Source organism: Amphiura filiformis, chromosome 11, assembly GCF_039555335.1.
Source record: "Amphiura filiformis chromosome 11, Afil_fr2py, whole genome shotgun sequence".
Classification (NCBI taxonomy): domain Eukaryota; kingdom Metazoa; phylum Echinodermata; class Ophiuroidea; order Amphilepidida; family Amphiuridae; genus Amphiura; species Amphiura filiformis.
Window position 1 is genome coordinate 17,382,588 of NC_092638.1, and position 25,590 is coordinate 17,408,177.

Sequence of the window (25,590 nt, forward strand, 5' to 3'; positions counted from 1 at the left end):
GAGATCATGCAAAAACATGAATCCTCGCCTAGTCCTCTAAAATGTGCTATTTATTCTGTATACTGTCACACGATAAAGATTTGAGGAACTACGCAAGGATCCAGGTTGCCGCTAGAGATCCCTATGTACGCTAAAGCACCAAGGTAAGCTGGCCTCATTTCAATGGTATAGTTCCATAGCCTCCTCCAGCAGTCACATCACAAATTTGACCTCAAGTTGTTGAGTACGGAACATAAGTTTTTTTTCACCCAAAGCAATCTTTTTGCACTGAAATCATATTTTACAATTTGGTGTTAAAGAATCGTGTCCTAGCAGATAGAAATTCTTGAGATCCCAGCGTAATTAAAAGTAGCTTCACGGTAACATGATAAATTTATATGGCATTATCATCTGTGTTGAATAACCAGGGGATTTCACTTAATAAATTTTATGACTGCTGCAAGCTGTGTATTTCCTCTTAAACAGTCACTTGCTCCCATTAAATAGTGACCCACTCACTCACTAAGTACTTGAGCAAGATGTAACTATACATGGTTATTTAGTATTTACAGAAAGTGAAACCTCTTTATCAGCTACATAATACAATATAGACCAGAGGCAAAGGCATCAAAGCAAAACTGTCAACTCAAAATGATTTAGGTAGTTTGAATATTACAGAGATGAAAGACTTTTATAATATTCAAATTATCTGAAAACTAATGTCCACATCGGTCCACATGAATTTCAATGCTGGGACATCTTTTGACAAGGTTGTGACATGACTCTAGTACCAGGTACTAAACCATTCCGAGGCCGTCTGTACTCTGTAGCAGCACAAGTGATTCAAATCGGACCAATGAACTTGCTTTTTTCTTATTGCTTTGAAATAACAACCCACCCAATTGTTCACAAATAAATCACTAGTGACTATAATCTCCGTCTGAGATAAGCTTGGAATGTTGCATCTGGGATGGCAAAGATTAAAATGCACCATGTGCAGTGTGGCATTTTTAATGGCAGCACCACAATTTTTTTTTGGGGGGGGGGGCAAAATCAACACATTTTGCATAAATTTACCGCAAAACGTTAAAATTTTCGTGGGTTTTTAAAGCTGAAAATGGTGGGGGCAAATGCCCCCTTGCCCCACAAAGTGTCACCACTGTGCATACATCGCCTGATTGACTTAACATCAAGGCAACATTCAGAATTTATCTCTGCCAATGATTATAGCATAAAAGTCAGCTTAATAGTACTCCCATTTAATAAAGTTGAAATATAAGGCTCACTGACAGCTTCAAAGAGAGCTGGTCAAAATACATTCAATCATTTATTAAACATTCTATAGTTTCCGAGTACATGTATATTACCCTAATGAGACCAATAATTGTATACATTTTAAATAATGTTACACCACAATACCAAAAACAAATCTGAGAAAATGTATTAAACAACAGAAAACTTGGATTGTCAAAATTGACTTCATGTCCACTTTCCCTCAAGCATGCAGCTGCTTCCGAATCTGTACCTCCCAACAAAATATTTCAGCCTCAAGTACTAGCCATGTACTGTCATTGTACTTTCTAGGAGGTACGGAACAGAACATTTGTTTTCCAGCACCTGTTTTTGCTTCCGTCATCTAATCATGGTGCAGAAGAAGTAGTCTCCTGAAAATGATGTTCTTGTGTCGTTTCATTGACCGTGTTACAGAAGGAATGCTGATAATAGTAGTAGTGCCTATAATAGCTCACCATCAATGCTAACTTAAATAATCCTCAACGTCTATAACAGTTGATTGTTACAATAACATAGCACAATATCTTTTTTCATCCTCATCACTTTTATCAGTAAGTGACCAATGTTACATAATGTCTGTTCACTTGGTTCCTTCTTGTATATTTTGTCAGCAATGACCTGACCAACTGAAGTCAAGTTCAACAATTTCATCTATAGTGACAATAGTCCAATTACATAATATCATAATCCATGATGTTCTCCAATAGAACAAAATTCACAGGCGATGAATAAAAAATCTCGTTCTTCTTGCCAGACTGACCCAGATTTTGTGTTTGGGGGATTTTTTTTTCTTGGCTGCACGAAATTAAAAACAGTGCCAGTAATTCTCAAAATATGCTTTTCAGATTTTTCAACTTTTCTGTCATTTTTAGGATCATTTAGCCTCTTTCACGAAATGAAGAAATCCTGACCAACCGACCCTTCTTGGCAAGTCTGTAGAACTGGTTTTTGTCACCCTAAATAGATCTTTTATACAACGTTCTCCTTGTACAGAACAAAATAACCGTTAACAAAGTGTTAACAATCTGGAAATGTTTTAGCTCTGACTCACAGATGCCATGCAAATATTCAAAGAACGACCACAGCAATATTCCTTCACTGTCTGACCAATCTGGTACAGCAATGTGCACTGCCTTCCAATCTTCACACAGGTATGATTCACACCCAAACATGACAATTGTGTCTTTATGACATTGAATGTACATGTATATAACTTAATAGTTTCTGTGGTCTGCATCAAGTACTGCTTGACTTCTTGGTTTACAATACAATGCCTATGTTTGGATGTGAATCTGCAATAATTGCCTTACCCAGCATGCCTTGTGTAGTAAGCTCCAAATTAAATGGGTGCGGTTCCCTGGTATAATCAAAAGAAACAACAAAGCAAGCAATCAATACTAGGGATTCTTTAAAATGAATGGACTAAATGGGGGGGGGGGAGTCACTCAACTTTGGAAGTGACGGTATATGCCTGTCAATAGGTCCCTTTTTTTAAGTCGGTATACCTAATGACCCCCCCCCCTTTTTAGGTGCAGCTGCGGCTACCCAATGACCCCTTTTATCTAGAATTATATCATCAAATGCCACATAAATTGAGAAAATAATGCAAAAACTTTCAAATTTTATTATTTCAGCAAAATTGTATTGGAAATTTGGAACAAGAGATAGAATTTTGCTCCATTTAATGTTATAATCAATGACTCCCTTTTTTCAAAATGTTACACCCAATGACCCCCTTTTTATTTTGTTTGTACCCAATGACCCCCCTCCTTTTTTTTTAAAACAATGTTTTGTAACGATAGGCCCCTACTTTGTGATGCTGGTAGGCACATACCCAGCATTTCTAGAGTTGAGTGCCCCCGGACTAAAAGATAGTGATTAAGTCCGAAGATTCAAATGACTGCATTCAGGTCTGGTAATACACAGCTTCTTCTTGTTCAGAGATTGAAACATCAATCTGATTCAGATTTGATTTTGATTTTCAAAATACACACTAATTCTTGAATAGGCTCTAAAATTTCAAATGCACTTCAACAAAGAACGGACACAGTGTGTCAAAATATGGGACAAAAATATCGAGGGCTTAGAGCCAGAACTAGCTATGTCCATTTGTTTTCTCAATTACATGTTATACTCATTTCGGCAACAAATGTACGGTTATTATGCCCTCCATAAGAAAATGTAAGTGACTTTGGGGTATATGCATGGTCACTTGAACAGTTAGTTAGACGCAAGTTTACCATGCATATACCTTTTAATGGATATTGTAGCTAGTTCGGCTCTAAGCCCTTGATATTTTCTTACACATTTCACTCAGCTGTAACCAGCCCTCGAATTAAGGATCTGAAGGGGCACAGCAACTTTTTTTGGGCAAGTTGATAATTGCCTTGGATTTTCACTGAAAAGGCAAGGCAGCACAGCAGTTTGTAATATTTCAAGAGAGCATCATGGCAACTGTTGAAAATTTGAGAAGGGCACCAAGGCAATTTCTCAAAAGTGAAGAAAACACACACAAACACAGATAGATGATTTTATAATGAAGGGGCAGGGCTGGGGCACAGTGGCGTAGCTGGGATTTTTCCAGGGGGGGGCAAGCCTGTATGGGGCGGGGCCCAAATCCACCAAACAAAAATTTTGCCACCCCTTCCTCAAAAAGGTTCACCCAATTTTTTTTCGGTGGTTTGAAAAAGTGAAGAGCAAAAAAAACAACAAAAAAAAAAAAAAAAAAAAAAAAAAAAAAAAAAAAAAAAAAAGAATACAAGGGATAGTGACTTCATTTTGATATAATATAGTTCCATTTTATAAAAAAATTTTAAAATTGTTCAAATTCTATCCGCACCTTATATCGTTGGCCTATGGATTCTCTCTTTCTCTTTCTTTTCCCCTTTTTTCCATCTCTCTCACTCCTTTACTATTATGCCCTGCGCCGGGGGAGGGGGGGGGGGCGGGGCCAAATAGGCACTGCTGGGGCACCGACGGCACCTTCATTAGAGGGCACGGCAAGTGACTGCCTTGGGTAAAGGACATATTTTGAGGGCATTACCGCAGTAGGGATGGGCACCCACAGCAAAATGCCATGGGTGCCGTGGGTTAATTCGAGGGCTGGCTGTAACACATGCACAGGAATGACACGACCAACAGAATTGTTCAGGAAGCATTCCCTCACACTCTTTCTAACCTTTTCAACTCTAGCATAACATAACTGTTAGTCTGTGATTGTTACTGCCTGGGAGTTGCTTGGGAGTAAATAGCAACTTTTCTTAAGATTGAAATATATCTCCAATACCACCTTCAGGGATGAAAGTGGCCTGAAGGGACTTGGCAGGAAAAGCCTGAAAAAGTCCGTAAATTTGGGCTATAAAGCCTCAAAAGGCTGAAAATAAATAAAAGTGCAGAAATTTGGAGTAGCAAAAGGCCTGAAATCAGGCAATTGCCTGAAAACTAACATCCCTGCACCTTTTATAAGTCAAAAGTATTCCGATTGGCTAGTTTTATTACATCATGAAATATCAGTGCCACGTTCACTGGACAAGCTGCGTAGCATCTCATAACCCATGTGTGACCAAGCTCTTTTAAGGCAATAATCAGTCACTGTGTTGGCTAGTCATTGCCAGTGCAAAACTTTAAGGACCTTGTCAAGAACTATAATCAAACAATTTTGTCATAAGCATATTCACATTCTGTTGGTACTAGGCCTAAGCATACAAGCAACTTGCTAAAAAGTGTTCTAGATAAGAATTAGAACTAGAGCAACTGTGCCCTTTGCAAGGGCACGAGGTAAGTTAGGCGGATGATTGTGACGATCTGATTAAGCAGCAATAGGCCTACTGTGCTGGATAGTATTAATTTTAATAAGACTGTTTCATTAATTGCCGTTTTAATATACCTTGATCGTGGAAAGCTGGCATTTTGAAAACTTGACCTTTGACCCGTTAATGACCTTAAATTTATTTCAAAATATTTAAAACATGTTAAGAATGTCATAAGGATCATTGCATTTAAATTTCAGCTCAATTGAAGCATTTTGAAAACTTGACCTTTGACCCCTTTCTTGCCCCTTAATGACCTGAAATGAATTTTAAAATATTTTCAACATGTTTAGAATGTCATAAGGATCATTGTATATAAAGTTCAGCTCAATTGGAGCATTTTGTAACACTTGACCTTTGACCCCTTTATGACCCCTTAATGACATTAAATGAATTTTAAAATATTTTTTAAATGTTGAGAATGTCATAAGGATCATTGCATTTAAATTTCAGCTCAATTGGAGCATTTTGAAAAACTTGACCTTTGACCCCTTTATGGCCCCTTAATGACCTTAAATAAATTTAAACATGTTTTAAACATGATTAGAATGTCATAAGGATCATTGCATTTAAATTTCAGCTCAATCGAGCATTTTCGGTCAAAATGACCTTTTTTGACCCTGTGACCCCTGGATGACCTCGGACGTTAAACAAATCCATAACTTTTGTAGCCAGCTACCCAATCCAGCTTGTGACTGAGTTTGGTCGAAATCCGATCAAGGATGTGGGAGTAGTAGCAAATTGTGAGAAGAAGAAGAAGAAGAAGAAAGAAATGGCAAGAAAGAAATAAGTTAGGCTGCACGCCTAACTTAATTGAAGGTAAATTTTTTGACAAAGGCTAAAGAATGGTATGCTTATTGCCTAAGGCACCAGAACAAAATTTATTCAATCCTTGGATCGAACGTTGATTAGACAATAATAACTGCATATCTATTTTGAGGTCATTGTGTGAAATCTGAGGATTTTGTTTTGGGCCCAGGTATTTAAACTACCCTACAAAAAATCTAAGATCAAAACTAACCAAGAGCCTACCTTTTTCTCTGTGGTGTTTACATGTACTATTCTCTGCTTGGCAGGTGGTCCTTTCAGCAAGGCATAGCATACCCATGTAATGACCATAACAAATAAGAAGTAACTAGTGTACATTAGATGCAGATTGATGATGGATCTCTCAGCCTGTATGCATAGGAGAAATACAATACAATATTACAAAAGTATTTGAGGCAAAATGTTCAAAAATGATCCAAAATGGCCTATAAGTCTAAAATATCCAGCATTCCATAGGGTCACAAGAAGAGTCAAGATGTTCCACAGCTTTCCCCCGGCTACGCCACTGCATTAGCCCCATGAGAACTACCTGCCGATTGGCCAAAATGAATATATTGTGTCCAATTTTTAACCAATCAAGGAGGGTATTTAAAATAAGATCATCTGCAAATGCAAGTTTGATCATAAATAGTTTAAAGCCTAGTGGCAATTGAAATTAGAATTTCAGGTTATCAACCAATCAGAAATGCTGTTAGATGACCAGTGTCTAGTGGGTTTAAAAGATGCAATCATTCATTGCAATCATTGGTAGAACATTATGAGCTTGACACGGATCAAATGCTCAGTGCCATAAGTGGGTAAGTGCAATACCTGGCATGTGTAATTGCCACCAATAAGTAGATGTGCAGATGAGTACAATATACTGTGTATATATTGCCAAAATGTTCACAGGGCAGCTATTGCACTTACCCACTTTTGGCACCTAGCAGTCAAGATGAACTAATGCCAAAAGCAAATCAGAAGAGGTGGTGGTCATTAGTTAAAAGGCCATTTCGTGATCCACAGCATCATCCCCCACTTTTCTCAAAAAAAGTTGAGAATTTTATATCACTGGAAACCTCTGGCTACATAATGTTTATGTACAAAACATTTCTTGCAGATTAATTCGTTTAGCAAAGATATCGTGAAATTTGAATTTCGTTTTGGTATACCAGAACGAAATTACAGCACATTATCTATGGAGCAGTGTAATACACATAATCATGCATAACTTACAAACGCAAAATCGGAATCAACTGAAATTTTGGGAATAAGCACCGAAAAATGTCATAAAAAGAGGATGCTAGGATCACGAAATACTCCTTTAATACAACTAGTGCAAATCAAAAAATTTGTTGAGACCATGGAAAATGCTTTAGAAGCAGTAAGTTACTCAACATGAATGATAATTCAATATGGTGGACTTATGTAGTAATGCATACAATGAGACTCACAAATTACTAGAGGGTGAGATAGCCGAATGGTTAAGGCGTTGCGGGTGGGGGCGCTGATACAAGTAAACAAGCGTGTATATTTAACTTTTGGGGTCAAGTGTTTGAAAGATCACTTGCTCCCTAACCTTCAGTTGCCAGTCTCATGATAAAGTTGTGATCAAACAATTTGAGGTACGTCTTAATTTTGTGCCATAGGTTAAAATAATTATGAAGTCTACCAACACAGATGAACTTTCATCTAATAAGCAATGTCTCAATCTTACTGAATTTGAATCTTTAGTTGTTACTTACTGCACTGAGCATAACAGTCAAGCGTGGATCAAATCGATGATGCGCATGAGCTGTAATGCCTTGGGAACACCAACTATCATTGCTTGATTGTGTCTTAGCTGACAGCCATGCAGAGGTGTACTCTCGACGCGTGTCCGACACGTTATTGCACACTGCTGGAGCCCTGGTATAAAAATAACAGCAATGTTAATGCTTTGCATACTAGCCATAGTATTCAACGTATAAAGTCCCAACTACCTCAAGAACCACAGAACCAATACTGGGCTTGTTTGTACTAATTTTTATGCATTTTTCATACTGATTCCAAATAATATGGTCATGGAAATTCACTATTTTAAAATTTCTCAATTTTGAATTTTTTTTAAAAAACCTGCTGTCTGTAGTCGACACCCACGTGGAGAGAGTTTACTTTTCTTATGAGCAGGAACACGGGGCACGGTCAATCGGAGGGTTGCAAGTTCGAGCCCCGGCTGTGCCATCGTGTTGTGCACTTGGGCAAGGCACTTTACCTCACTTGCCTCTCTCTACCCAGGGGTGAAATGGGGAGCTCAAGTATCCCAATTTTTAAGATTCCAAAAAAAAGCGCCCAATGCTGAATATTTGGGCGGTTTGAATCGATTTAAGAACGCAAATCACCTAATTGGGCGGAAAAGCACTTGACTTAAAAACTTCAGGTAGTTTCATCAGAGACTCAAAACCTAATATAAATCAGCTAAATTAAAAGGAAAATACATCAAGCTACTGCCGTGACCTGACTTTTGCAAAGTAGCCCAATTTTAGGTAAGTAAAGTAGCGGCACAGCTTTTTTGAGAAGCTGCAAGTGATTGCCAAGTAGCCCAATTGTGCGCCTAATGCTTGGCGTTGGCATCACTGCCAATAATTATGAGGAGCAACTAAAGGTGCCACCAAAATCTTGATTTGAAACCTAAGGGTTGTGATCATCTTTTTAAGTTTCTGCAATCCGACAATGACATGAAGGCAACCTTGAAATCTATTAATCCATATCATTCAAGGTGTTAGCCAGAGACCCGTCCACCCATCTTTTGGATGGGCATCCGACAATCCTCAACCCATATAACCAACAGGTACTAGTATTTTGGCCCAAAATATACCTAATCCCCAATAATGCTGTTTTACACATAATAATATTCAATGAATGCAAAATCAATTTATTCCATCATACCATATGAATTCAATACAGTATCCAAACATCTGATTTCCAAGAAGTCTGATATTATCAATGCTCATCTCTCTTCCCAATTCTCCATCCTTTTTTTAAACCCAGAAACCAATGTGCGCGACCTCCGGCGAGACACAACATCTTATGCGTGCTAAACATCGGATAATGCACACTAGTCATTTGAGCTATATGACAGGGGCAAACACATTTACCTTTGATCACTATCCAGACCTCAAAATATAAAGAGGGCCCTTAATGTCTTGCCTGGCTTATTTTTAGGTCTGTTTCTGTCTCACTAGCACCACTTTCAGGCTCTGATACTCCAGTATACTTTACTGTAAAACAACTTAATTTCGCTAGCAATTTAATTTTGTCAATTTCACTAGCGCCTTCAATATCTAAATGAAATTGCCACTAAATAGTTCATTTATAATGGTTTTACAGAGCAAGAGGATACAAATTTGTGAAATTAAATTGCCACAAAAAGATGACTTCTTGCCAATTTGCCAAATTAAGTTGCCATGAAATTTAAAGTGTTTTACAGTACCGTATACAAGAAACAACCGGATTAGCACCCTCACTTTGAGCTTGGTTCAGCCCTTTGAAATGGGCTCATATGATCCCTGGATCCAAGTCAACAAGGGCTTGCAGAAATATGGTATCACAGAGCTTCTAAAAGACACCACTAAAAATACTACCACTGCATTACACCTCCAGTGTGATTTCGACATTAGTACCCATGAGCATACCAACAAGCTGCCCTTGTATGCACCTGTATACATGATTACTAAACTGGGGGCGAAACAAGGTAAACATACTTACTTTGTTGTTGGGAATATGGCTTCTGTAGCTATCAATGTTAGACACGTGTGTGTTGAAACAGCAGCACAATGTACATTAGGTTTACACAGGGCTGGTTTGAAAGGCTCAGGCAATTCAAATAGTACATGTACCTGCTCATCCGCATCTAGGAATGGAGACAAAAACTATAAGTTAGCATCAAGGTAGAAACCGATTTCAAAATTGGCAAGTCTAATTCCAAATAACACTGTGGATCAATAATATAAAGTAGTGCAAGAGACCCAATTACTATGTTTATGAGATCACAAGACTATTTTTAGACATTGATGGATATACATTTTTTCTAAACCCCGTGCTTCTGGCGGTGAGGGTGGAGTGGCTCTTTACATCTGTGAAAACTGTCATGCTACTGAGTTTACAAGTTAATGTTCCATCTGATCTTGAGATACTCTGGATCAAGGCTCGCCCCGAAAGACTACCACAATCTGTCTCTGTGGTAATCTTTGCAGCTGTTTATTTCCCTGATCCCAAACAAGAAAAATGTATGATTGACCATACAGGATACATTGGACATTGTGCATGCTAAACAACCTGATACTGGAATATACATTCTTGGTGACATGAATCATCTTAATACCGTAACCACCCGGGTATAAGCCCACCTTCGGCTATAAGCCCACCCCTTATTTTTCAAAACATGCTGGGAACAAGGGTGCACTCAGGTATAAGCCCAGTACTAAATTTTGGCCAAGTTCAGTAAATCAAATCAATGCTTTGCTCTCATATTTAAGAACAAATATAAAAATATCAGTTGATAATTAACATTCCACACTTACAATTTTAAGAAATTGACATAGAAGATAGAAATTACTGGTACATTGGGCATATACAAATGAGGGTGATTGTTCTTATTTTTAAATTCAAGCACTAGCCCTTCCCCGGTTATAAGCCCACCCCCATTTTTGAAGTGAAATCTGCCATCTAGGGGGGTGGGCTTATACCCGAGTGGTTACGGTAATACTGGCCTGGGCAGAAATAACAAACTCTCCCAACTAGTTGACTTTCCAACAAGAGGCAACACCATGTTAGACAAGATCTTAACGAACATTTTCTTCATTATATCATCATCCAATCCCATCAACACCGATAGGGGTTAGCGATCACTCCACTGTGATTTGGTTGCCAAACTCTGAAATTGCCAAGAAACCAAACAATTTCACAAAGTGTTCAATAGGACCGATTAAAGACTCCGGTGTACGCGATTTTGGCTCCTGGATTTATGATTGTAGTTGGTCAGAAGTAGAAGAGGCTGATCATGGAGTCTGATGTGTATCATTTTTAATAAACCTTGAATAATTATGTCACTGTACACGCTACTCCAAGAGCTTCACACTGTTGACCCTTGCCTCCAGACGCTCTATTACCACCTTGCCATGAAAATTCCATGGTCCAACGTGGTCTCCCACAGAAGAATGTTTCCTCCATACTCTGCAGGCATTTGGAATGCCTTAACAGCAGTCCAGCACATGTAGCTTCAAACCAGGATTAGCAGAGCTTCAAGTGAGAAGTTAACCCCTGAGTACTACCTGCCGATCTAACATTGCCTCTGATTGGTCAATTACATGATATCTTCACTTTAATCACCAATCAGAATGAAGTTTTGCAAATAATTCACCCCAATTTTTGTGTGTGGTGAAATTATTCTAACAATGTTGCTGATTGGTCCAATTAGTAATGAAAACTTCTTTTTGGCCAATCGGCAGGTAGTTCTCACTGGGTTAATATGGTATCTAGGTGCCAACCTGTCAGCGTTATCTAAATAGATTTCTACTGTTAATGCCAATTCAATTAAACAGGTTTTATGTACCGGACTCAACCGGAACATTGTGCATTATTCAATGACGTAGAAAAACATAGATCGCTGAGCTCGAACTGGTACGTTGCCGTTTCATTGACAATCACACACTGAATACGGCATTATGAAATGAAGGGACCTAACAAAATCAGCATCAAATGCAACTAAAATGGGAACTAAATTTACTCTAGCATGTATGGATTAATAAAATTAAATAAATTACTTGTTTTAGCATGTTCAACTTTACTGTGTATTATTTGTTTATCAAAAATTGCTGAATAATAAAGGCAGGCACGCTCCTAAATCTAGTTCATTCGCCGTTGCCATGCGGATCCTAAACAACTCTACTACCATGACCACTGAAGGCGTAAATTTCGTAAAGTAGTAGAGTTGTTTAGCGTGGCAACACTGGTGATATACCAGATTCAGGCGTGCTTGCCTTTATAATTCAGCAATTTTTTGATAAAAACAATGGTATACTGGGAAATTTAATGCGTTTTAATACATGATTTGTTCAACTTTGTGTATTTATACAGCACCCAAACCGGGACCCAAACCTGCTTCACAGATTCGGCGAGCAGGGCACTCTATCCTTTCTACCTCATTGGCATTATTTAAGAACATTTTACATCAATTTTTCATCGAAAAAGTCACCAAAATCTTACCTTATTTGCTAAAGCTGAAACTCGGCAAAAAACGGCCGATTTTGACGACCTTTTCGATGTTTTAAAGGACATTTTCTACACAATACGATCAAGAAAACAGTTTGACTGTAGATCCCAAACCAAAGCTACTATACATGTTCAGAGCATCAGTGAAATTCCAGAATCTTACTTCCTGGTAGCGTTTGTTTGTTCGTGGATGGGTTTGTTATAGTTTTTTTCCAGTAATGATTTCGCCAAGCATCGATCGCGGTAAATGGATCATACATGAAACGAGGTACCATTGATAGCTTTTCTTTTCATGCGTCAATAGATAAGCGGATTAAAACTTGGCCGATCGAAGTCGTTGTGGTTCCTTCTCATCTCTTTCTTCCATGATATAAACAACCTGAGAGGAAACTTTTGGCTATTCCAATTGAAATCCATACACCCCCACAATGGAAGTCATGACCTTAAACCTCCACCCACAGAATGTGTTATTTCAAATGGGGGTTACATGCCTGGGAGACTCCATTCGAATCTACACCCCATGTGGGGAATTACGGTCTAACGTCTTCCATAAGGGGGTGTATAAATTTTAACTGGGAGAGCCCAATAGACCTACCTTTGAAACCAAAGACACTAGCTGGTAAAACACTTGCAAATAGTGTCACATTTGGTGGCATTTTGGATAAATATACAGATGAGTCTAGAGTTAAATACACACTCATAGTGTGATTGTTTTTATTTTCTAACACAGCTTCTTCTACCACACTTTCCTCTGCCGTATCCATGGTAACCGTCACCGTTTCATTCTCATAGTTCGGTATTTCTGTATGTGTGGTGTCATTCAACATTAGACAAAATTGCTGCGATGAGAATTCGTCCAGGAATGAGTTCCAATCCTAAACAAAAAAAGAGAGAAAAAAGATGAATGTAGCAAGTTGTTTTGTTCTCTTCTAATCATTAATTTTACTTATGTTTATGTTGTTGCATGAGGAATTTTACCTCATTTTGAGTAGGCTATAGTGGTCTGATTGGCCCGATTTGTCCTTATCTGATTTAAAACTATCAAAAGCTTTCAGATTTGTTGATACCATTTATAATATCTTGTCACCATTTGGTAAAACAAATGATAAAAGGATGATAAAAGGCGTAAAATGCTTTTTTTCACTGATCACTTTATCCCCTATAAGCTGACATCCACGGGACATGTTAGCAAGCACTCGAACATCGCGGAACCATATTATAACGTAGGTCTAAGAAACGGTCCTTATGAAAAAATTAGTTAAAGCAGGTAAAAATAAGCGCCCACCCAAAATGACTTTGTAAAGCGCCCTGGATGGTTTTTTTTTGGTAGTATACATGTAAATATATATATATCCTGCGGTACAATCGCATAGCAATGACTGGCAAACTCATACTGAAACAAGTATAGTTCAACAGAACTGCATTTACCTCAGACAGGTCGTAATCCTGGATAGCATTGTCTTTGATATAGAGTCCCAATGATACCATTGCCACAGCAAAAAGGAATAGACACACCACAAACACCACCATAGGGGGCTTGCTGGACGCATGGCCCTTGAGGTTCTCTAGCGGCTTGTATGTCATGATGCTGACTCACTGACTGACTGGATGATCACAGGATTGTCAATATCACATCACCAACCTGCAAGAAATAAAAGTACCATACGACAAGTTAAGGGGGCACACAGGATCACTCAAAGTGGGAAATTTTAGATATTGTTTTGTATTGTTATCTTTAAAAGTAATTTGTCCTTTGGCGTCCATAGTTAGTGAATGTAAATTCATGGAAGCTTTGCCACATCTCCCAAAAATTTCTGATTTCAAAGTTATTCTTTCGAAATAATTATTTACCATCATAACTTTATATCTATTTGACATTTGAATTGTTAGGCCACATAGTGGACTTTCTTATCTTACTTTACTCCAGGCATACTGTGCACTGCAGGGGAAGTGTTTGAGCAAAATGCCCACGAAATGCCCACAAGGCACACTTCCTCCCTAGCTCATGTAGTCGTCCTACATAAAAAATCTGACCTGACTAAAAATTTGAGAGAGTCCAGTATGATACTTCTACCACTGATGGGTCCTATGAAGAGCATGAATAGAGAAAAAGTAAGGAAGGAATCCAACTCAAAGGTAGTGTTTTAAGGGGTCTTGGGGTCCAGGACCAAGGGATTAGGCAGCCAGCCGTGTAGAGAGTGTTTTACACACCCAAATTTGTAAATACACACCCAGTTTTTGTCCACATGGCCTATATTTTGTATACAAATCTTAAATGTTACTATTGTCTGTCAAACTTTTGATTGATTTTGAAGTCTCTCAGTTTTTTATAAACAAAGACTTGAAGCATAAACTAAAGGGTAAATATATTGTAAATAACTTCATTTCTCCATATTATAATCAATTTGTAAGTGGCTGCCATCTTTTTTGAACATATAACAATTTTAAAATTTTTCTTGAAATGTCTGTCAAATAGTAACATACGCTAAAGACGGTGCTGTAATTCCTGCTAAACTAGGGTGATACAGCTAATTATGCTACATGACATAGCATTTAGCTCCACCTAGCTTTGTGGCACTATCACTTTGTGAGGAGAAGCTTTTTTGATGACACAATCCATTGTTAAGTGTTGTGTGTCAAACATTTGTACGCAAGTAACATACGCAAGATTTGTATGTGTCTGTCAAAAGTAACATACGCAATAAAAAAAAAAAAATTAAAAATCACTTGATGTTCACATTATGATGATAGTTTTGAGTTTATAAAAGTGTTTTAAAACATGTGATTTATAAACTGCATGTGATCTTTATTCAATTTCCCATCTTGAACTACTGTTTTGCCAAATTATTATTCTGTATGTTACATTTGACAGACATCTTATGTATGTTATGGCTTGACAGACACACATATTTTATTTATAACAATTTATCCTCCTTATTGTAATATTTGGACACATTTTTTTCCACAATCAGTTGCTGTAGGTCCTACACCTAAATAACCACAAAATACCTTATGGTTGTGCGCCATGAATTGGGGGCCAAATGTGTTACATACTAAAAAATTGAACAATTTACATGTTTTTGTACTTAAACTGATCTAATTCATAAACTGTTCATCAAAACCCTATAAAATTATATCACTATTTAGCTTAGAGTACCAGGAATACACACGTACAAACAATTGGACAATATACAGGGTGCCACAAATGTCATATAGGGTGGAAAAGTTACATTTTGGTTCAAAAAGTATACAATTTTGTTCTGCTCTTATTTACTAACATAAACACCTGGTCTGCTAAAACCTTTTTAGATGTGCTAATAACATTGTAGACTTTCAAAAAAAGCAAACTTGTAATGATGAGTTATGTTGCCTAACTGAGATACAGGGTGTTCAAAAGTCGCATAAAATGTGTATGATTTTATTACATTTTCAATCAAAACTTTTTCCTTCATGCCCTACACAAAAACCAATGGCATATTTGAATTCCTCATCAAATTTCCTTCTAAGAAATGATAACTTTTACAAAAGTAGGGTAACTTATTCAAGAAATATGACATTCAGAACATTTCGGAGCATAAATGCATGCTTAGTACAGTAACGTATAGGAAAAGCCTAGAACCCATGACACAGAATGCAGCACATTTACAACAAATTAAACTAGTTTAAAGTAAAATTGGTCACATTACTACTAGACATAAATACCAAAACAATGGTACATAATCTATCCCATTACCTTGCTGGGTTACAAAGTTACAGTAAAAAATAAATTCGAGAGGCACTCAAAATCAATATTCCCTATACTTTAACACATGCCTCAACCGTATTCGCCTCAACCGTATTCGCCGCCACCCCTGACACTACTTCGTTTGAATTGCAATATCTCAAGAAGGAAATGTAGTGTGAAGTTATTACTTTCCAAGATGTTAGCTAGATAAATTACCAACAAAATGAGACCAAAACTAGTTCAGTACCCCTCTCCATTCTTGAAATCTGGTATAGAATGTCCTGAAAAAAATATAAAAATGTAACACCGCCACCTTTTCCTATACCCCAATTCATGACGCACGACCTTATGTAATACTTTATAAATTTTTATTTGATTGCAGAAAATTATCAAAATTGTGTCTGTCAAATATAACGTACGCAAGGGCTAGAAAATTAAATTTGTGAAGTAAATGGTCTATAACTTATCTTTCTTTTAGTGTATTATGAACGATATATGTGCATACGATAATTTAAACCTGGTTGGAGACCAAAAGAAAAGAGCTGGAAAAATAATTGTGTGTGACTTTTATGACACCTTAGCTTATTTTGAGCCAGCTTGTTGTGCCATCGTGTAGGTTGCCGAATTTTGCACCTGGATAGACGCAATAATGCTTGCCAATACCAGCACTACGTCAGACCCCTTTTTTGGTATCTTGGCTCTCACTGAAAGACCTCTAGTTTCGAACTGTTGTCCATACATCCCCGTAACTTCAAAAGTCAAGTGCAGTGCACCCGCCAGCCCTCGAATTAACCCACGGCATAATGCCGTGGGTGCCCATCCCCCAGTGGCGTAACTTTGGGTCAGGGTGCCCGGGGGCGAAAGTAGTTCGGGTGCCCCTGACCAACATGGTGCAGAGCTAATCAATTTTAGTATTGAAAGCCATAGACCTACCAAATAACTTACGAAGTGTTTCAGATTAAATTTATATCATGTTTCAATGCAGTTCATGTTAATAAAACAAAATGTTTTCATATTCTCTAATGTCTTTACTTTGGAGACTCGTCACTAGCTGCAGTGACGTAGCATGTGGCACCCAGGGCAAGAATACAAAATACCCCCTCTTCCTAAAACAATTGCGTATGGTGGCTTGAAAATGTGCATAAATACCACTAATTTGGTATTTAATCAAGTTGAATTTATGTCTTTAAAATGCCAACTTATATGTTGCAATGCGCGCGAAGCGCGCGACAATTTTTGTGTTGAAGGGGCACCCAAATGAAGAGTAATTCAATGCATGGTGGGTAAAGGTTTCCACTTCTTTCCTATAACAAAGTACTATCGTGTCAAAGGCTATCCAGGCTTGGGTGCCCCTTAGCCCGGGTGCCCGGGGGCACGCCCCCCCAGAGCCCATAGGAGTTACGCCACTGCCATCCCCACTGCCATAATGCCCTTAAAATATTGCTGTGCCCTCTAATGAAGTTGCCGTCGGTGCCCCAGCCCTGCCCCTTCATTATAAAATCATCTATCAGACTGTTTGTGTGTGTTTTCTTCACTTTTGAGAAGTTGCCTTGGTGCCCTTCTCGAATTTTCAACAGTTGCCATGCAGGGTTCGATTTACTTTGAAAAACTTACATAGCAATTTTTAGCAAAAATATTATTTAGGTGATGTTCTTATAATATGAGCATATGTTTACCTCAAGTGTAAAATATTGCTATACCGTACAAGGTGATATTTGTGTAGCAGGTTGTCCAAAATGGGGAGCATTTTGCTCCACGACACAAGTTAAATCGAACCCTGTTGATATGATGCCCTCTTGAAATATGTGACTCCTCGCCACAACTGAGCCCGGATGTCGCCAATCATCATTTTTGAGATATTCAACCAAAATATTCTGCTTGAAATTAGCTTTAAAATGATGTATATCATGTCTATAGTACTTGACATTTAAGTAGTGAAAAATCAATAAAACAGTCAATAAATCCTTTCTTTCCTATTGTTTATTGTTAAGTTCGATGGAGCATATCTCAATAGTGGCACTGGCGACATCCGGGCTCAGTTGTGGCGAGGAGTCACATATTACAAACTGCCGTACTGCCTTTTCCAACCACTCCGAACCACCGATTGTGACCGCGTGGTCAGGTTCATGAATATTTAATGAGCAGCTTGATACTGACGTCATTACGCATGCGCAGTGTCCGAAATAAGGAAAATATGGAGGTTATCCCGAGGATAACTAAAGCACAAATTCTGCTTGTCCTCACTACATTTTGGTTGTCCCTAAAATGTGTCATACTTTTAGAGGTAAAATAAATTGGTTGTCCAGGGGATAAGTACATAGCTCAATATGGTTGTCCCCAGTGATTTTTGGACAAGAGGATAAGTGCTTATTTCGAACACTGCGCATGCATGATATGATTCTGAGGTGACCAGGAGCTACCATTTTGGTCAACTGAACTAGACTCGTGCGTTCTACTCGCTAGATACAGCAGTTTAAAAAATTCCTTTTGGTTGACATAAATCGAACAAAATTTTCAATAACAGGTAATAGTAGGATTTAAATTTTTTATTAATTACATGTAGTCTTGAGGAATGACAAAGTTGTTTTTGGAAACTTAGATGTTTGTTTCAACTGATGATGTAGGATCGCAAGGTCAGTGGATTCGTGAAAAGATTTCCTTGTTTGAGTGATAGTAGGATACGGGACGTAGGCTAAAATAGTACTTTGACCTGCTCTGACGTCTGAATTCACGCGGCTTGTTTCGTATCTACTAGAGACTGACCGATCAGATCTGTAGCTTCCGTATCGGACCGATTATTAGCTTATCGGTAGTGATCTGCATCGGCCGATTTTTCCTTCATCCGCCGATGTAATGCACCGATCACCCAATATCATGAAAGTAATTGTTGAAGCTTAACAAGTATTCATTTATTGTTATATTTCTTCGAATTGAACTAGTTAAATCAAGCGAAATTTAGCAAAAGAACAAGCTTTGTAGGTGATAAACCTATAATCATACCGTGATTCAGGCACGCAGCTGAGATAATCACGCATCGGTAATTCCCGCATCTACATGTATGCATACACCGTGCGGCTAACAGATGAACATGTACAATTGCAGTTCTTACTTCCGGGTTAAACATGTGCGTGTCAGATTGGAGAGAGCTACGGGCCGTGTGCAAAACTCACACTGACTTGAACGTAAACACAATATTAAAATGGGTGAAATACGGGTGAAATTTACTCACGGCGATGGCAGCCATTGTTTACAATTGGGGAATTGGTAATCGGTGATCGAATCGGCAGATCAAAGAAGGAATTGATTGGTCAATCGGCTGATTTAGATAAGGACCTGATCGGTCAGACACTAGTATCTACTTTACTGTCAGACAGCAATACTGCGTATTGCTTTATGGAACCAGAATTTTTTGTCCTCTCAAAAAAGGCACAGAATTCAGGTGACTTAAGTTCAATGTTATTTTTTGAGCCCAGCTCACAAGCAAACTTCGGTACAAATTCAACTTTCAAATGAATCAACCACAGCTCAAATTACATCTCATTGAAATACATGTAACTGATGTAAGTGGCACCAACATTACCGGTACCCAATTTTCATGGGCTTTTTATAAAAAATTACAAGTCTTTTCTGGGATTTTCAAAGTTTTTCTAGGGAAGTTAAGGGTTTATTGAAGCTACTTTTGTAGTAAATACAAGTGGAGGCAGTCAAATGTTGATGGACAAAAGTAATATGCATGAGGATTTTTCATAGTCCAGAACAAATCTTCTTGAAAATCCATGCACCTGTTTGGTCAGTTCAGTGCACATGGGGTTGTAATGTTAGCAGCTGTGTGCACTGTCGGTTGGTGGTTTCCCAACTGTGCAATTGATCATCATGGTGGTGGTACCTGGTGTGTTCTCTCAATATGTTGTACAGTGCCAATGCCTAATGGTGCAAGTTTGATTGTGCAGCTTGCATGTTTTTGTAACACTCCTGACACTTTGCTACCGAGTCTACCGTTGTTAATCCATGATGAATCCACACTTAAATATAGTAGCGTATACATGTATGCAAACGCAAATTATGCGAATAATACGGTACGTGTTATGTGTGAGCGCATAAATTTGTCATGCCTGGAACCTGTGTCCAAGTACACGCTTAAAAGTTGAATTGTTTTCTTGTTTATATCAACAGAGAAATCACCGATGTTTTAAGGGGGTACTACACCCCTGCCTATTTTTGTGCCTATTTTTGCATTTTTCTCAAAAATTATAGCACATTGGTGACAAGTAAGATATGGATACATATTATAGGGGCAAGGACTACAACTACTGCACTGGAAATTTTATTTCAGCACAGACAACAGTTGTGGAGTTACAGTCAAAAGTGAGGGAAAACCAATATTTGATCAATAAATCAATAACTACTTGCTTGAGTTGCTGAATTTTCAGTGCAGTAGTTGTAGTCTTTGCCCCTATAATATTCATCTTACCTGTCAGCTGTCACCAATGTGCTGTAATTTTTGAGAAAAATGCAAAAATAGGCACAAAATCTGCCAGGGGTGTAGTACCCCCTTAAGAGCCAGTCTCCCTTATTATGTACGGATTTTGCGATACAAAAAAAAATAGAATTGGCTCTAAAAAATAATTTTGGTACATATTAGCACCAACAACTCAAATGTAAAATATGAGCGTGCACAGCGCCCTCGTTCAGCTTGAAAAAATTCTTGAAATTTCAGCCTCTCTGAGCCTTACTTGCAAATGGTAAACTTTGGAGGTGCATAACATCGTGCGCCATCATCATCCCAACCTGCATTTTGCATTTTTTTAAAGTACCAATTAATGGTTACATCACAAAAACCAAGAAAAAAAATTGGGATCTTGATGGCGCACAAAATCAGCAAATCCAATGATTTGATGAAAAGCGCCCTCGTGCAAACTTCAAAGCATCATAACCGGCTGCGCCATCAAGATCCCAAGTCCGAACAAGTTTGAAATTAAAGACCTCCATGGCAAGTTTTATTTTTCAGCAAAAATTTGTTGGGATTTCGTTGGCGCCCCGAGTTAACAGAGGTCAAAGGTCAAAATTTCCTATTTTCGCACATTTTTGCACGCCTGTATTATTATGGCCAGCGTCACCTGACTCTCGAATAGCATTTCATCAAAGAAGAGGTAATTCTCTGCAAGAACTGAAAAAATTAGCTTGGGATCTCTTGATCTTCATATTTTTCTGATTTTTTGAAAATGGACTTAGCCTCATTTTGGAGGTCAATTTGACCTCTTTTTCCCACTCGCTGCACAATGTGGGCTTTTTACTGCATCACAAAAGATCGCCAACAAGATCCCAATTTTATTTTTCATCGTCTAGCTTCTTTGGCGACCAGTAGACAAAAAACAAGCAACAGCTAATTGGGATCATGTGGCGCACTAATATAAAAGAGGTCAAAGGTCAAGCTTTGAGCCAAAGTGATGCATATTTGCCTATGTGCAGCACGAAAAGGAACTTTGACCCATAATAAAAATGTAATGCGCCAACAAGATCCCATCTTACTTTTTGGATGATTGGATAAAGGGGCTTATGTATAACTGATAACAAGTAAAAAAAAGTGGGATCATGTGGGCACTAATTCAATAGAGGTCAAAGTTCATACTTTGTGCCAAATTGGCATAACTTTGCCTATGTGCAGCACGAAAGTAGAACTTTGACTCGCAATAAAAATGTGCGCCAAGAAGATCCCATCTTACTTTTTGGATGATTGGATAAAGGGGCTTATGTATAACTGATAACAAGTAAAAAAAAAGTGGGATCATGTGGGCGCACTAATTCAATAGAGGTCAAAGTTCATACTTCATACAAAATTAACCGATTTTTAGCCTAAGTTGCAACCTTTCACTCAAATTTTGCAAAATATGACAAAGTATTTTGACAAAATTTTTTTTACTCTCACCAACTACCATGATGGAATCAGCATCATCTGAAATGCACTCACACAAGTTTCTATGAGACATGTCTGGTGATCCCCATTGAAAAAAATTCGGCACAAAGTATGAACTTTGACCTCTATTGAATTAGTGCGCCCACAAGATCCCACTTTTTTTTTTACTTGTTATTAGTAATACATAAGCCCCTTTATCCAATCATCCAAAAAGTAAGATGGGATCTTGTTGGCGCACATTTTTATTGCGGATCAAAGTTCCACTTTTGTGCTGCACATAGGCAAAATAATGCCAATTCGGCACAAAGTATGAACTTTGACCTCTATTGAATTAGTGCGCCCACATGATCCCACTTTTTTTTTACTTGTTATCAGTTATCGTAAGCCCCTTTATCCAATCATCCAAAAAGTAAGATGGGATCTTGTTGGCACATTTTTATTGGGTCAAAGTTCCACTTTCGTGCTGCACATAGGCAAATATGCATCACTTTGGCACAAAGCTTGACCTTTGACCTCTTTTATATTAGTGCGCCCACATGATCCCAATTAGCTGTTGCTTGTTTTTTGTCTACTAGTCGCCAAAGAAGCTAGACGATGAAAAATAAAATTGGGATCTTGTTGGCGCATCTTTTTGTGATGCCGTAAAAAGCCCACATTGTGCAGCGAGTGGGAAAAAGAGGTCAAATTGACCTCCAAAATGAGGCTAAGTCCATTTTCAAAAATCAGAAAAATATGAAGATCAAGAGATCCCAAGCTAATTTTTTCAGTTCTTGCAGAGAATTACCTCTTCTTTGATGAAATGCTATTCGGAGAGTCAGGTGGCGTTGGTAGCGATAATACAGGCATGCAAATATGCGAAAATAGGAAATTTTGACCTTTGACCTCTGTTAACTCGGTGCGCCAACGAAATCCCAAAATTTTTTTGCTGAAAATGAAACTTGCCATGGAGGTCTTTAATTTCAAACTTGTTCGGACTTGGGATCTTGATGGCGCAGCCCGTTATGATGCTTTGAAGTTTGCATGAGGGCGCTTTTCATCAAATCATTGGATTTGCTGTTTTTGTGCGCCATCAAGATCCCAATTTTTTTCCTTGGTTTTTGTAATGTAACCATTTGGTACTTTAAAAAAATGCAAAATGCAGGTTGGGATGATGATGGCGCACAATGTTATGCACCTCCAAAGTTTACCATTTGCAAGTAAGGCTCAGAGAGGCTGAAATTTCAAGAATTTTTAAAGCTGAACGAGGGCGCTGTGCACGCTCATATTTTACATGTGAGTTGTTGGTGCTAATATGTACCAAAATTATTTCTTAGAGACAATTCTATTTTTTTTTGTATCACAACCCCCCTTATTCATGTACATAATAAGGGAGATTGGCTCTTAACAGTATTAAGGCTCAAGGCTGCAATGATTAACTGACATTCACATTCCTCATGAAATAATCATGTGAATTATATACGATCTTTAGTTTAGCTTCTTTTCGTAGTTAGGAATTCAATCATATTACACTGTTGTAGCATCTCATGATCTGTGTGGTTTACTTCACGAGGTTTAGCTGCCCTCGCGAAGTAGACGACGTGTGATGAACAACAGTGAAACATGATTGAATCCCAAATCAAGCCCTTGCCAGCTAGTTCTAAACAGGCTTCCCGTTAGTGTGCGTCATTGCGTCCAGACGCGTATTTTACAAATTTGGACGCAAATTCACATGGCTAATCAAGTATTTTGCGTCCATGTCACATGCATTTGGACGCAGACAAAACTTCAAATTTTATCATTAATTGATGATAAAATAAGACATTTTATTCTTTTATATTTTTAAGATAATAAAAGCCCCAAAATTTTGACCCACCTGCTGAGAATTGAAGTAAATTCTGCAATATTTGTAAATGCAACGTCAGGAAATCGTGCACTTTTTGCATGCTTTCGAGCGATCGCTGTACAGCTGTTTGATCACATGGCCTGGGGAAGTCCCGATTGATTTGTTTACAAGCAGCTAACGTATGCGGTGTTTATTTAATTATTTATCACAACCTGACAATATTCAATTTGTAATATTTTAAGTTTATTTTCTCATAAATAATCTAGGTTTCCTTTATTAGTATTATTGTTACGATGAATAAAAGCAATTTTAAAGACAAAATCCAAATGATAACCCTTTTTCGTATTATTTGTGGCAGCGCGTGTTTTAGTTTTTGTAGCATCAACAGCACGTTAATTTAAAAATAGAAACGCGGAAGTGAAAGTACAAACGAAAATTGCTCAAGATTGACAGACTTGGCTCATGTTTTTGCACCTGTTTTTGACCACGTTTTGGACCAAAACTGACACAGAAATGAGAAAAATTATCATAGCGAATGGAGATGGAATATCACGGAGAAAATGCACTTTTATTTTTTTTAACAATCAACATTTGATGAGGTGTAGACCGAGAATGCGTGTGTATCGTCATAATCGTGAATTTCAGATGGGCCTTTAAAAATCTGTCTGGACGCAAGTTTTTGCAACCTCGTCAGCAAACTTGCGTCATTACGGACGCACATTTTTAAAACCTTAACGGGAACCCTGGTTCTAAATACACATACAGCTGGGTGTGCTGTGGTGGGGCTTGCTGGGTAATTTAGTACTGGAAAAGTAGTCCTAAACCTTAAACATCATTTTCCGAGGCGCGGAAGTACACCAAATTGAAATTGGTGTCAGGTGACCTTTGACATTCTTTTGTGGCGAGTGACATGGTCTTTCAATTCATGCCGAGTGTCCTTGCGACCTTGACAGGCTTGACTAGTCTAGATGCTTCAGTGGTCATGAAAGAATTCAAAAGATAACCTCTGCCCCAATAATCCCAAGCTATTGTCTGAAACTGCACCTCGGAAGATGTATGGTAAGAACTCAGTCCTCAAATGATTGATAGTCATATAAACGACCAAAAGATATTAAAGTGACTGACTAGTATCATTGAGGACTGAGTTCCGCAGCGCAGCTAGCACTATACACACTGGAAAAGTAGGATTCAAGAAAAATTGAGGATGTCGCTGTGGAGCAAATCTAATATTATATGGCTTTTACTTTTAGATGTCGGGTACAAATTGTAAACAAAATTACATGAATACAAGTTCAGTTCATGAGTTCATAGGGTATATTGCTGATCCATTAATTATCCTTTTCTGGTGCATTGTGGGATAGAAAAGGGAGCAAATTAGCGATCGATTTGCTCCCTTTTCAATCCCACAATGCACCAGAAAAGGATAATTAATGGATCAGCAATATACCCTATGAATTGCTTCTGGCATTTTCATCATCACACACACACATGACACAAACACTGACACATCATGATCATCATGACATTGACACTCTGTTTGACCTTTCCAATTTATCACATACAATTACACTTACCGCTACCTGATGACCATCTTCACTGCTATATTCTGCACATATTTAGGGCTAGTTTTCATGGAGAAAAGCGTAACAATTTATATTGTTTTCATGTCAATAAGCCACATTACATGTCAAGTAAAGTGCCACCATTTCTGATATCCACGCTACCGACGCATGCGCATAATTCCATTGTGATCAACAGAGGGCGACATTTCAATTTGTGAACAGTGTCCCTGTGTATATGTATAGTGTATGTACGGTCACTCACACATACATTCTTTTATAGTTGTAAACTGTAATTGTTCTTGTACTTTATTTGTATTATATATATCGTATCGTATTATTATATATGTTTTGACCATATCTTGTTGTAAGATGAATGTCAATAAAATCTGAATCTGAATCATACCAAAGAAAAAGTATCAGACGGGGAT

At 38.0% G+C, this 25,590-nt stretch overlaps 1 protein-coding gene across 1 annotated transcript; it reads right to left on the reverse strand.

Annotated features, from left to right (window-relative positions):
- Positions 1 to 1,293: 1,293 nt before the first annotated feature.
- Positions 1,294 to 25,329, reverse strand: LOC140164464 (transmembrane protein 248-like). Its single transcript, XM_072187746.1, has 7 exons — positions 25,175 to 25,329; positions 13,569 to 13,782; positions 12,736 to 13,015; positions 9,636 to 9,780; positions 7,634 to 7,796; positions 6,114 to 6,257; positions 1,294 to 2,629 (listed from the first exon to the last, which is right to left on the reverse strand). Exons 2-7 carry the CDS (start codon positions 13,722 to 13,724, stop codon positions 2,612 to 2,614), a joined length of 906 nt encoding a protein of 301 aa, XP_072043847.1. The 5' UTR covers positions 13,725 to 13,782; positions 25,175 to 25,329; the 3' UTR covers positions 1,294 to 2,611.
- Between the last annotated feature and the right edge of the window lie 261 nt (positions 25,330 to 25,590).